The sequence below is a fragment of the Helianthus annuus genome, chromosome 16 (assembly GCF_002127325.2).
Source record: "Helianthus annuus cultivar XRQ/B chromosome 16, HanXRQr2.0-SUNRISE, whole genome shotgun sequence".
Taxonomy (NCBI): Eukaryota; Viridiplantae; Streptophyta; class Magnoliopsida; order Asterales; family Asteraceae; genus Helianthus; species Helianthus annuus.
The window spans coordinates 185,169,891-185,184,603 of record NC_035448.2 but is presented as its reverse complement, the minus strand read 5'-3'; the positions used below and the strand labels follow the sequence as shown (position 1 = coordinate 185,184,603).

The following is a 14,713-nucleotide window of genomic DNA, read 5'->3' as shown; positions in this document are numbered from 1 at the left end:
TTGCCATTCGTTGGTTATTGGCGGCATCCCGAAAACGTCCGGGTCGGAATATGGCTTTCAAATTAAGTTCCGAATTAGTGGATGCTGCCAAAGGGAGTGGCGATGCCATACGCAAAAGGGGTTATTTCTTGGTCTCGTCCAGTCATTAATAACTTGATTATTTTTAGATAATAGTAGATAGAAACAACGCTTGTAAGGAGTCCTATTAAAACCAATAAATATAGGCCTGCCTGCCATCCACACCAGAATAATTTGTGTTTGAAGCGTGTTAATAGAAACCTACAACTCCATTTGTTTTTTTTTTCGAATGCTAGCCATTCTTTAGGTCAATTCGTTACGACGATCACACTCTTTAACATCTTCCAATATCCTTTGGAGATGCTTAAAAACCTGTTGATCCGCATCTGAAGATTTAAAGTCAACATTCTGATAAAAAATCATTTAAATAAGATAATATAGGCCAATTAATAATGTAAAATAAAGCAAAATTATTATGAGTATTCAATCAACAGGCTCATAAACAATATCGGTGCAACTAGAAGCTTATTTCAAGCTGCATTAGCCACCAGAACCATTATCACAAATCATTTATTAGTAAATCTAATAAATCTAAATTCAAATAAGAAACTCCAAAAAGCAAAGCAAATATTAGTAGCGAGGCTTAGAAATTTGGCTACAACCGATTTTCTGTTTGAAGCCATCTTAGTTGCCACACCAAGAAACAACGTCATCATCGCCAATATACTTTAAAATTACATATGCAAACTAATATACAACATCCAAAAACGATGCTCAAGAACAATGACGAAAAATCTGATGACCGACCTTCATCCAGGAATTTTTTTATGGGGGTGCGGAATATTTTTAAAAATTTTAGGCCCCTAGGTATATAAGTAAAAGAACCGGTTCGTATCGGGTCGGGTCGTGTCATGTAAAACAAACGAACATCAAACTAAATTTATATAATCATCAAAAACATGTCAAACCTTGTTACAAACGTAATTAAAACGTCGACGCCCTACGAGTTTTCATTTTTTGAAATCTATCCAAAACATCATCTAAAATTAAAATTTTTAAGCAATTCTTTCTCTATATAACATAAGTTTATCGCTCCATAACATAATGTTTCAAATTTAATTTTAATTTTCAACTATTCAAGCCCTAGAAATCATAACGTAAGTTGTAATCACCCTAAAATATATAAACAAGATAATCTAAAAATATATAAACAACATAATCACCCTAAAAATTATCTAAACAACCATAAACAACGTCAAAACACACAAAATTTCAAACCAATTTAACAACTTTATTACCCTTTTTTCTCCAATAATATCAACCAAAGTCATCAAAATAACAAAGAAACTTACCCGTGTTCGGATTCCGGTTAGATTTGGTGTCAAACGACGGTGGTATGCTGGCTGATTACGGTGGTCGCCGGCTGCTGGACTGTTGTCGTTGGGTGATGTTGTTCGTTGGCAGTGCAGGGACGCAAGAGAGAGAGAGAGAGCGGGAGAGAATTTCTAAAGGTTTTGAGCTTTAATTATTTTATTATTGTTTGAAATATTGTTGGGTTTGGTTAATGGGCTAAAACTTAGTGGGCTAACTAGTTAGGAATTATAAGGGGGTAAAGGTATGGATATTTGGGTTTAGTTAGTTAGGTATTAAAAGTTATATAATTTAGGTAGTATTTTTTTTAAATAGAAGTTTACTAAAAAAAATATAAAATATAAATTGATAACACTTTTTACCTAAGGGGTGTGGACGAAAAATTTCAAGGGTGCGGTCGAAAAATTCCAAGGGGTGCGGACGAAAAATTCTAAGGGGTGCGGACGGGATTTTCAACGGAAATTAGCACTAATTTTTTTTTACCCGGGGGTGCGCCCGCCCACCTTAAGGTGAGCTTGGGTCCGCCCCTGACATGAAGTGGCACAAATGAGTGTTGTAGGGTTATTTACCCAACATATGTACAACAAAAGAATACCAAAGTACAATACCATTAACTACAAAAGAACGAAACACCATTATATATGTACAACACCCCAATGCATACAAAACTTACAAATCAACAATATACAAGTTGCTACATTTTATAAGTTGGAACCTTATTCTGAGACTAATGAACATCAAAATCACAGGCCCGTTGACAAAGAAAGACTTGGTTTATAATCGGGAACCATAGGCTCAAAATAATGAATCTCAAAATCATAGCCTTATTGACAAAGCATAACCCAATACCATTCCCAGGATATTAACAACTCAGATTTTGTTAAGTGTTTTTTTTTTCTTTTTAAATCCACTTCCGTGTCTATGTTTATTTTTTATTTTTTAAATTCCAAGGGCATTGAATCGGTATCGATACGATTCGTTACAGTAGTGGTACAATAACAATTTGCGTTTGTTAACTTAAAAAAATCTGAATCCGTGTCTATGCTTATTTATTTTCTTTTAACATCCCGCGGGCATTAGATCGGTGTGGATACTGTTTGTTACAGTAGCAGTACAAGACATGTACTAGGTATGAATTCAACACGTGTTTTACATCGGTTGAAGGTATAAAAACAAACACTGGTAGTTGCAACGATAAACGATATCGATTGGTTCAGATTGTCACGGTATGTACCGATATTCATTTATCATCACATACGGAGTTGTATAAATAAATTAATTTCAAAACCGAAAACAATAAAAATGAATGCAGGTATCAGTATTGATGTTATACGGTACGGTAGGATTAGGGCTGTCCAAAAAGCTCGCGACTCGGAGCTCGAGCGGATTTAGCTCGGAAAAAGCTCGCTCGATATGGCTCGGTTTAAAAGTGAGCTGAGCTAGCTCGGCTCGTTTAGAAAGTGAGCCTAGCTCGGCTCGGCTCGTGACGAGCCAAATTGTCTCCGTTTGGCTCGTTTGATAGCTCGGCTCGGCTTAGCTCGAGTTATTTTACTTATAATATATTTTATTTTTACATAGATATAATATATTACAAAAAAATGTTTATTATTTACATGTATTTAGACTTAATATATTACAAAAAAATGTTTATTATTTACATGTATTTAGACTTGTAGTTTGATATCTATGACATATTTAAAGGTTGATTGTCGTGCTAATGAACAAATATTGTATTTACTTGAAATATAAAACTTATTTTGTGTTGTTGAACGTGATTTTGGCTTGTAATGTATTACGTTGAACTTATTTTGAATATGTTCTTTTGAAGTATTGAATAATATTTTAGAATACTGAATTTTGAGAGCTATGTATTGATTTTTATTTTTAAAATCGAGCTAAACCAAGCCGAGCCGAGCCAACTCGGTTTAAAACCAAGTCGAGCCCGAGCTTAGATTTTCAGCTCGGTTACAAATCCGAGCCGAGCCGAGCCGAGCCGGCTCAATTTATAATCGAGCCGAGCCCGAGCTTACCCTAGCTCGGCTCGGCTCATGAACAGCCCTAGGTAGGATAGTGATACAGCGTCAGTTTATTTAAAGAAAACACCGTATAAACAAATATCGGTACCGAACAAATGTTGTTCGTGTGGTTTCGTTCCAGTTCACTGCGGTAGTGATGCGATATTCATTTTCAAACATGAAACATACTGGTACCGGTGTTGTTCGGTTTAACACCGTACGGTAGCGATACGATGTCGGTTTATCCAAAGCCATAACAATAAAAATAAATACTGGTACTAATACACATGTTGTTTAGTCAATGTTGACAAAAATAAAAACACAAAACATAGAACCAATATCAACTAAACAACATCATATTCATTTTTATTATTTTTCGATTGATGTAAGGTTTTCTCTTTTGATTACTATAGCGAGTGTTGGTATCGTAACGGACCGAACAAATTACGAATGAATTCCGTCACGGACCGCGAGGAAAATGTCACTAGTTAGGCTTAAAAGAATCGATAAAAATCGTATGACTATAATGTCACATTATCATGTAAAAACACCCACCTCCTTGTAGAATAGAAAATGTTAAAATTTGGTACAAACTTTGAAAAAAAAAATAACTCGGCTTGTATTTGTTTCTACAAAAATACCTATGGTTACTAATTCCTTTAAGTAAACCAGAACCTAAAAAAATTGAAACAATTGATAAACAAATGGAAAACAAGCACAATGTTTGTCAACTCCGTCACAACACGCAGGTTTTCGACCAGTATACACAGACACGCACGCGTTTTGAGCAAAAAAAAAACACAAAAAGCGTCGAGTAATTTAAAAAAATGTTTTAATTTTTAATTTACTAAACAATGCAAATGTGATTTTTGATTACCCATATGTGAATAGAATAAATTATTATTACTTTCTCTAGTTTGCTAGATGAAAAAACGAAGTAATGTAATCTTATCTTACTATATAATAAAAGAAACCATTTTAGGGACACTTGTCATCATATTAGACCATCTTTTATAGATAATTATTATTTTAATTTAATCTCTTCTAATTAATTATAGATAACCCTCTTACGATATATTATTTAATTTAATATCTTATATTATAGATAACCCTCCTACTAAATATTATTAGTTTAATATCTTATGGATAATTATTATTTAGTTTAATCTCAAATATTATTTAATTTAATATCTTATATTATAGATAACCCTCCTACTAAGTATTATTAGTTTAATATCGTATGGATAATTATTATTTAGTTTAATCTCCTCCTCATTTATAATATTATTTATTTGAATTAATTATATTTGAACGTTTTGTTTAGTTTGGTATCAAATAAATTTTAAAAAACTTAAAATAAAATTAAGAGTAAATTATAAGTTTTGTCCTTTATGTTTACATCAAATTTTAGGCGCTGTCCTTTAGGCCAAAAGTTGATAGGCGGTGTCCTTTACCTTTTAAAATCTTGCACGTTTTGTCCTTTAGGCCAAAACTGGTTAGAAATCTCAGTTAAAATATGTCATGTGCAAGGCACATGAGGGAAAATGGTCATTCCCTCTCAAGTCATTTAATTCTCTATTTATATCCCACACCAACCCTTAATTTAGACCAAAATCATCTCTTCAATTGTCAATCAAATTAGGGTTTTCTTCATCCCTCATCTGCCACAGAATCAGGTTATGGGCTTACAAAATTTTCATCGACACCAAAATCTACATATAGAACTTCGAGAAACAGTGATCTATTATCATGTGCAACACAATCTTCTTCCAGAAATTCTTTTGAACTATCAAATTGGCCTCTAAGACATAACTGAAGATTCAAGAACAAATTACTCCTAACGGGCCTATGAATCGTAGCTGTAGATTTTATGAATTTATTGAGATCGATTGCAGCTACAAACCCTCTCGGAATAGTTCATGGTTGTTGCGATTTGGTTAAATTTACAGCCTGCTTCGATGTCTAGAAGTCAAACGGCGGCGCCGACGAGATTTGATAACTCCGGCCGGCGAAGAAGAATGATGATGACGTCTGGTGAGGTTGTGAAGTACTTACGATTCTTACGATTTTTAGATTCTTCCGTTTGAACGCTTTTCAATGTATCCGTGTTGACTGTTCTCAGTTTTGCGATCAGATTGTTTGACATCTTAAGGCTTTTGGTAGGTATTGTTGATCAGTTGTTTAATTTTTGTATAAACTGTTTAACAACTCAAATTTGACCTCATAATTACAGTTTTAGGTTAAGCATAAGTTAACAACAGTAGGTGTTGTTAATTTGTTGTAGATTTGTGTTTGTTTGGTTATTTGGTTTACAGTAGATGTTGTTAATTACAGTTTTAGGTTAAGCATAAGTTAACAAATGAAGAAGGTTATGGAAGCTTTAAATAATACAGTTTCTTCAGATCTTTTGAAACCGATCAAGAAGATGATAACAGATTTGGGCCTATATTGAAGAGAGATATGAAGATAGAGCTGGGGTTTGAGTTTATATATTTTTTAATTTTTTGTTTTTTTAATTAGCATATATTTTAATTAAACAGATAAAAATTACAATAGTACCCTCATGTACTTACTAAAATTACAAAAATACCTTGATTTAAAAGAAAATTTTAACTATGTTAGGCTCAAAGGACATAACGTGCAAGATTTTGAAACATTAAGGACATAACTTGTCAACTTTTACGCTAAAGGACAACGCCTGCAATTTGATGTAAACATAAAGGACAAAACTTGTAATTTACTCTAAAATTAACTAATATTTTTTTATCATTTATACATTTACGGAGTTTTAAATAAAAGGGTTAAATTTATTGAGACTTCCTTAACAAATTTTGCAACAATAGAATAATCTATTTTATCACGAAAACCAAACTTTGTATTAATACATTAAATATTTTTATTTTCACTATACACAATTACATTTATTCGACCCAAGTAAGGTTTTTTAAGATATAAATTTTTATTATTTGATATATAAAATTAGATTTATTCAATTCGTACAATACACGAGGTTTTTTAAGGATATATATTTTTTATAATTTAGTACAGAAAATTATATTTATTCAAACCGTGTAATGCGCATATTTTTTAAGATGTAATTTTTTATTGTTTGGTATATAAAATTACATTTATTCAACCCCTGTAATAAATGAAGCTTTTTAAAGACGTATTATTTTATTATTTGGTAAACAATATTACATTTATTCAACCCGTGTAATACACTGGTTTTAAAGATATAACTTTTTTATTTGGTATATATAAAATTACATGTATTCAACCAGTACAATTTGGTTCTTATAGATATAACTTTTTATTATTTAATATATAAAATTATATTTATTCAACTCGTACAATAAATGGGATTTTAAAGATGTATTGCTTTATTATTTAGTATATAAAATTTATTTATTCAACCCCGTATAATACACGGGGTTATAACCTAGTACAATATATTAAAAACGACAAAAGTTTTATTGGCTCAATAATAATAATAATAATAATAATAATAATAATAATAATAATAATAATAATAATAATAATAATAATAATAATAATAATAATAACACCACCACCACCAACACTAATACTACTGCTACTACTACTACTACTACTACTACTACTACTAATAATAATAATAATAATAATAATAATAATAATAATAATAATAATAATAATAATAATAATAACCTTCGTCCTTGTCTATTTTTTATTTTAAATTTTTATGAATCGATCATATTACCCTTTTATTTAAAAAACAAAATAAATAAAAAAAATCTTATCAAAACCCTGCCATGCCCTATAGACATCACTATCGACCTCATCTTCCCTTTCCTCAATCACCACACAAATTTCTTGATTTTACCAACATTACAAACATTATCACTTTAGCAACATGAAACAGTTTAAATATAAAAGTATTATAGTAATAATATATTATCAGTAGACCACTTGTAATGGGCATAGTTTTTTCAAAATCCTCCACCAAACACGCTCAATCTCGCCCGACTCCCACCCCCTCGGCGTTATGTGGCGTTTTTTATCAAAAAAAATTGAGCAGCATGGTTTAAAACACGCCAATTTTATGCATTGGGTTGAGAGTTTACAATTACAAACGGTAATATTCTTTAATGTTTTATATTTTTATTCCCATTTAAATGTATAAAAACCTTACTTGACATCCAACTTTATATAAAAAATCCCACTCTCAATCAAACTTTCTCTCTACTTCTTTCAAATTTTATAAACTTATTAACCATGAATTCATTTCGACCCCCTTTTGGTGTTCCGTCAAGACTCGGGAACCCGAATACCACCCAACCGCAACAAAACTTTAACCTTCAAGACATGGACCCGAACATGTTATCGTGTGCGGCTTACTTGAGCGGCTCTACTCCTTACACGCCACACACGGTTTTGCCCAACCCGGCGCCTCGCAACCATCCCAACAACAACCCGAACCCGAATACGGACTTTAGATCAACATCTTTTTTTTTTAAGTTTATTTCTTTTTTTATTTCCGTTTTTTTTTTTAAACTTTAGTCGGTTTTTTTTATTTCTAGTATTGTAATTTTTTAATTTAATGAAGTATTTTAAGTTTTTAATTTAAAAAAAAATAATAATTGTGTAATGATTGGATGAGGCGTTATTGGACATTATTCCACTACGCCCCTTTTGTAAAAACGTCTAATAATACCCCGTTGCTAACTGGCACATGACAGAAAACGTCCAAGGGTGAGGGCATTATTTATCAAACCACTGCGCATGGTCTTATCATTAACAACAATTATTGTTATTATTATTATTATTGTTATTGTTAACCAAGGAAAAAGATCAATAAAAGAAATACACTCTCACCAAGGAAATGCGATACGTATTGACAAATTTCTGTATTTTTAGATTTGATCTTATTTTTTTATTATCACCCAACTTGGAAAAATAATATTTAGAGTCCGACGCTCACTGGTGAGATATAGTACTGCCTCAAGTATTAAATCAAGAAATAAAGCTATCTGATTTTTTAATAAGACTACATGGTATGGTGATAGACCATCCTTGGAGGATGATCCGCCACGTAGGCGCCATGTCACATTCCTCTCTAAGATGGTCCATCCTCCAAAACTAGAAGACATGGTAGGATGATCCTAGTCATAGTCCTCCACCACTTTTTATGTTTTTTTTTAATTTTTTTAGTATTCTATTTTTTTTTTAACATTTAACAAATATACTAATAAAATATTTTCATTAATATTAAATCCACATTACATAAATATTAAAAAAAAATACATAAACTTAAAAAAAAAGACTTAATAATAAACATAAAGTTAAATAATTTGATGTTTTTTCATGATGTCGTGTTGTAATTTTTTCAACATCGAACGTTTCGGCTCGGGTTCGTCCTCGACATTCATCATCATTATTTCCCATTCCTTAAGCCGAATTTTTTCATCGGAGATTCGGATTTTCTCATTCGACAATCGGACCTTCTCTTTTAACTTTTCGTCCGATGCACGACTTTTTTCTTCGATGGTCCGCTCCTTCGTCTTCGTCTTTTGAGCCGAGATGTCGTTGTACACTTTTAGGTGTTCCATAAACTCAACCATGTTCGGGTCCACCTTTTCCTTTTCTTTTCCCTTGGCCCGCTCCTTCTTTGTTTTGTCTCGGCCTGGTGGACGCTCGGGTTCACGTACGTTATACTCGTCTTCGTCATAGTCGGCGTCATCATTTAAGTTAATGTGACACCTCGCGTCCGATCCACCGGCGCTTAAACTACCCGTTTCCGATGTTTTTTGGCGTTTCGCCATCGCCACCTCGTTAGGAATGGGCGTCCATTTTGGGTCGTCTTTTACAACCATCCACGCGCGAACGTGAGGAAAGTTGGAACCATGATTATTTTGCTTATACTTTTCCAATGCCATTTTGAACACATCCTCGTCGTTCCACCCACTACGACGGTCACTTGTATATAATTTGTTATACTCCTCGCAAAACCGATTAATGGCCGAGTTCAATTTTCGCCACTTCGAGGAAACCGAGTCGATATCTCTATACGGGCCTTGGTCCATCATGGCGAGAAACTTGGCCAATACCTTGGACCAAAACCCGTCACCCGGTTGGTTATTACCTATAAAAAAACAAACAAAGAAAATTAAAAAAACAAAACAAACTTTAAAACAAACAAAATAAAAAAAAAAAAAAAACTTACTGTTAAGAAAAAAAAATAAAAAAATTTAAAACTGTTAAGCCTAATAAAAAACTAAACTTAAAAACTAATAAACTTAAACAAAAAATAAACTTTAAAACTAAAATATAAACCCACTGTTAAAAAAAAATTTAAAAATTTAAACTTTAAAAATTTAAACTTTAAAAAATGTAAACTTTAAAAAGATGTAAACTTTAAAAAGATGTAAACTTTAAAAAAGTACGAACCTTTTACCGGGTTGTCGGAAGTGCCAATGAAAGCCTTGGCTAAGGCTTCTTCTTCGATTGGGGTCCACTTAATCGCCTTCGGTTTCGACGTTTGATCACCCACTACTTGTTTGCCTTTGTTTCGTTTTCCTTTCCCTTTAGGCGGTTGGGTTTCAGGCACAATCTCCACATCGTCTTCGGGTTCGGATTGGGTCGAGATCGGTTGAGGTTGAACGGGGGGTGTGGGGATCGGTTGACGTTGAACGGGGGGTGTGGGGATCGGTTGAGGTTGAACGGGTGGGAAGTTCCAAGCACCCCGCATCATCATTTGTTGAAGAGCTTGATTTTGGGAGATTTGAGTGAATTGGTTTGGCGATTGTTGGAATGAAGCAAACGCGTTCGATGAATATTGGGAGAATTGGTTCGGTTCTAGCGTTGGATAATATCCCGGAACCGAAAAAACATTTGGTTGGGTCGGATTGTTGGGAGTATTCGGGTTGTTCGAAGTGTTCGGGTTCTCCGGGTTGTTGAACGGATCCATGAAAATTATGTGGAAGAAGGTTGAGAGAATAGTGGAAGGAGTGTAAAAATTATATGAGAAAGAGGTGAATTGTTGAGGTTAATTTGGTGTTTGATAGTGAAAATGGAAGTAATATTTATATATTTTATTAATATAGCCGTTTGTAATTATTCAAATTTTGGAAATTTTCTTTTTTTTTTTTTTTAATTTTTAACGGTCATAATCACAAGGGGGCCCACCATCTCGGTACGTCGCAAACGGCTAGAATGGGACGGAGAGGACGGGGACGGATGGGGGCGGCACGGTGTTTGGACCGTCGCCGACCCGCGACGGGCCGGGGCCGACCCCATACCGTGTAGCCTAACATTGTCAATTATCATACCGTTTGGAAATTTGTCATTAAATCAAGATATAAAGCTATCTAAATGTTTGGAAAGAAAATTCATTACCAAATGACATTGACAAGAAACTCTAAACCGGCCACCAAGCTCTTTCATATTTATTTAAAATTTTGAGGCCTTGTGCACAAGCATAAATCACATACCCTCAATTATTGTCGACAATTTAATACTACTAAGCACGATGAAGAACAACGAAGTTGATAAGGAACCACAGATTATCAAGAACATGCGAAGAAGAAATTAAACTTACTTAGGGATAAACTTCGATAACATATGTAAACCCAAATATCGGTGTTATTTTATAATCTGTATAGCCTGTGTCAAGGAAAAGCTTTGCCCAATCTTTTTCGCTCCTCTCTCTCCCGGTCACTAAACTCATCATAAGCATATCAAACAACAGTTGAGTCTTAAGTAATTCATTCTCTTCTTTGCTGACCTTCACGACCATGTCTATGATGATTAACTTTCCTCCATTGCCTTTGCTTGGAATCGCTTCTTTGCATCGCTTTAGTATCTTTATGCATTCTTCATCACCCCAATCGTGTAAGATACTCTTTTTTTTTTTTTTCATAAATAAACATAAAAAGTTATTGTACACAATAAATGATCGTCAAAAGTTTTGTTCAAAAGGTTGAGATTATTTGTCAAAAAGGAACTAACGATTACATGAAAGTAGAAAAAAAGGTGAAATATTAAGAATACCTTGAGCAAAACTGCACCAGCTTTAGGAATGGCTTCAAACATGTCTCCACCAACATAACTCACGTTTTCACTTCCAACCAAACCATTAACTACATGAGGAAGATCAAAGCTGATGCACCTAATATTGGGAAATGCTTTGGCAATAGCTACGGCTAAAGTCCCAGTACCACCGCCAACATCGATAATGGATTCTATCCCCTCAAAAACACCTCCACAATGTTTGAGAATAATACTTGTATCAAGCCTTGAACTACTAGACATCGCTTCATTGAATAACTGATTAAGCTTCGGCTCTTGGCCTGCCAGATCCCAAAACATCATCCCATGGGTTGTGTGAAAGGGGGTGACATCATCATTTTGGAACCACGTGCTCATGTGTTGCCATGGGTCTACTATGATTGGATCCAACACGAGTAGCAAAAAGGGCCTAACGCTTAATGGCTCATCCTTAAGAAGCAACCGAGAAGGAGGAGCTAGCAAATAGCCTTCTCCCTCCTCATCATTGCATGACACACTTTGTTTAACAAAGAAACCAGAGTGAACAAGGATGCGCATAAGCCGATAGACAAATGGAGTTCTCTCCTGGTTTATGCCGAGGGCTTCGACTAACTCGGAAAGCAACATTGGTGAACCATGGCGATCGATGATATCAGGTATTTCAAGCTGAATTGCACATTTAAGTGACATGGAGTGTATAAAGCCGAATAGATGATTCCATATGTGAGCTTGAGAATGAAGCAACTGATCTCTAGATAGCTCAGAATTTTGCAACGCCATCTCTTTTCTTATGATCTATGTATATCTCATAGACAATTTGACATGTAGTGAGCGTACAGGCCTTGTCAATATATAGAAGAAAGTATGAAGAGATATGCTTGAGATAGAGTTGATAATCTGTAACATATCATTTTTGTATTAAAAATATAGACAAATTTCTATATTTAGAAACATCTCTACCTAAAAACGTGGTCATATTTCTTTTTTTATCATCAACCAATTTAGCTTTTAATATTGAATAAATAAATTTAGTACAATTAATATTATATATATTATCAGGCGAAAATCTTATATTTTGCTAAACCAGTAGTTTACAATTGATTGCCATTTCCTTTTAAGACCATGTGCAGTGGTGGAACAAAATAATGCCCCCACCATGGGGCATTATTCGACACGTGTCATCCTAGTCAGCATAGGACATTATTGTAAAAGTGGTGTAGTGGGCATAATGCCTTATAATGCCCCTTCCAATTATTAAAAAAAAAAAAGGAAACTAGTTCTGCAGGTCAAAGCCTCCTCATTGGCTTGTCAAAGTACTCCTCACACTCCATTGGCCACATCCATTTTCCTTCCAACCCCATGCAGCGTTATTATTAAAACGTCAGGCACCAATTTTTTCAATTTTTTTAAAAAGTAACGCCCCATGTAATGGGGGTATGGGCGTTTTAAGGCGTTTTTTTTCAATTTTTAAAAAAAAAACGCCCCACTACGGGTGGTCTAAGAGATTTGTTTTTCCATTTAAGTTGTATTGTATTTTAATCACATGCGTTCTTGGTTGTCATTTTTTTTAAAGGTTTGTTTTTCTATTTGGACTTGTACTATATTAAAAACACCCACTTTTTAAAAAATAAATATTCTAATTTTTTATAAGATTTTTTTTCCCAATTGGGAGTTGGAATTATGCTATAATAAAATCACACTCTTCTTTTAGAAATAAAGTTGGGTCTTGTTTTATTATTATTTTTTTAAATCACACTCTTCTTCTATAAATAAATATTATATAAAACCACACTATTATCTATATATTAAAAATAGGCTAAATTGCACTTTTCGTCCTTTATGTTTCAGGGGTTTTGCTTGCAGGCGTTGTCCTTTAAGTTTAAAAATTACACTTTATGTCCTTTATGTTTGCAACCTATAACAGGCGGTGTCCTTTATGTTTGTAACCTATAACAGGTGGTGTCCTTTATGTTTCCAACCTATAACAAGCGGTGTCCTTTCTCATAAACCCAGAAAGGACACCGCCTGTTATAGGTTGCAAACATAAAGGACATAGAGTGTAATTTTTAAACTTAAAGGACAGCGCCTGCAAAAACCCTGAAACATAAAGGACGAAAAGTGCAATTTAGCCTTAAAAATACAAATGATCTATATATTAAAAATACAAATGAATGAACAGTATTTTTAATATATTATAATACAAATATATTATTATATATATTAAAAACACAAATGAATATCTATATATTAAAAACAAAAATGAACGAACAATATTTTTAATATATTATCATACAAATATATTATTATATATATTAAAAACCACAAATGAATGAACAGTATTTTTAATATATTAACCAACCGGGGTAGCCTAGTTGGCCACCGACACCCACCTCTTCCCAGAGGTACTGGGTTCGAGTCTTGGGAGTGGCATATGTTGCCCAGGGCAAGAACTCGGCATGGGGAAGTCACCGCGGAGCTACCTTGGTCGGGTAGCGGCTCCCGGAGTGAGATCACTCCGGCGGTTGGGAGGACCGGCAATATCCCCCCTCCCCCCCTGTATTTTTAATATATTATAATACAAATATATTATTATTTTAATATTATAATATTTGTTATTTTCTTTACTTTTTAAGTTTAATAAATTTGGTATCAACCGGTACTTGTATCGAAAATATCCGTTCGTTATCGGTACATGAAGGTAAAAACCAGCACTAGCTTGGTACATAAAACGTCAAAAGTCGGTACCGGATTAAATTTGATAGTCTTTTAGTTCGAGAAATTTGTTCTTTTAGAAATAAAGTTGGAGTCGTGTTATATTGAAATAAATATTGTATAAAATCACACTCTTCTTTTAGAAATAAATTTGAAATAAAGTTGAAGTCATGTTATGTTGAAAATAAATATTATATAAAATCACACTCTTCTTTTAGAAATAAAGTTGGAGTCATGTTGTATTGAAATAAAATATTGTTAATGATCACTTCGTGTAGTCTAACTTCGTTAGTTTCATGTGTTACAAAATGAGCTATACAATTGCAATCTCCCATCATTCATCCATGGCTTATTGGATTTTATCACCTTCAACTATTAGCTATTGACCGCTGCCACCCTCAACTATCACTTTGACGTCCGTCAACCCCAACTTAACACTTAGTGTGTTCTGTCGCCATACCGTTAACTAATCACTAACTTTTGATCTTGTTACTATACTTTTGGGGTGTCCTAAGATTCCTAAAACCTTCCTAAGATCCCTATGACACCCCCAAAAGTAGAGTACCAAGATT

The 14,713-nt window shown here is 33.6% G+C and overlaps 2 protein-coding genes and 1 long non-coding RNA gene across 3 annotated transcripts; 1 reads left to right on the top strand and 2 right to left on the bottom strand.

Moving 5' to 3' along the window:
• The first annotated feature begins 7,329 nt into the window (after positions 1-7,329).
• LOC118488001 lies at positions 7,330-10,514 on the top strand. The gene is made up of 2 exons (XR_004883187.1): positions 7,330-7,518; positions 9,972-10,514. It is a non-coding gene; the product is annotated as an uncharacterized LOC118488001 (long non-coding RNA).
• Positions 7,692-10,386, bottom strand: LOC110918599. Its single transcript, XM_022162892.2, has 2 exons — positions 9,831-10,386; positions 7,692-9,525 (listed from the first exon to the last, which is right to left on the bottom strand). Exons 1-2 carry the CDS (start codon positions 10,348-10,350, stop codon positions 8,726-8,728), a joined length of 1,320 nt encoding a protein of 439 aa, XP_022018584.1. The 5' UTR covers positions 10,351-10,386; the 3' UTR covers positions 7,692-8,725.
• Positions 10,515-10,796: 282 nt separating the features above from the next.
• On the bottom strand, positions 10,797-12,310 carry LOC110918600 (trans-resveratrol di-O-methyltransferase). Its single transcript, XM_022162893.2, has 2 exons — positions 11,433-12,310; positions 10,797-11,283 (listed from the first exon to the last, which is right to left on the bottom strand). Exons 1-2 carry the CDS (start codon positions 12,207-12,209, stop codon positions 10,981-10,983), a joined length of 1,080 nt encoding a protein of 359 aa, XP_022018585.1. The 5' UTR covers positions 12,210-12,310; the 3' UTR covers positions 10,797-10,980.
• Positions 12,311-14,713: the final 2,403 nt, after the last annotated feature.

Coding starts and splice junctions, on each gene's coding strand:
- LOC110918600 (XM_022162893.2), bottom strand. CDS start 12,209: ATGGCGTTGCAAAATTCTGAGCTATCTAGAGATCAGTTGCTTCATTCT. Junction 11,284..11,432: donor CTGGTGCAGTTTTGCTCAAG/GTATTCTTAATA, acceptor AAAAAAAAAAAG/AGTATCTTACACGATTGGGG.
- LOC110918599 (XM_022162892.2), bottom strand. CDS start 10,350: ATGGATCCGTTCAACAACCCGGAGAACCCGAACACTTCGAACAACCCG. Junction 9,526..9,830: donor TTCCGACAACCCGGTAAAAG/GTTCGTACTTTT, acceptor GTTTTTTTATAG/GTAATAACCAACCGGGTGAC.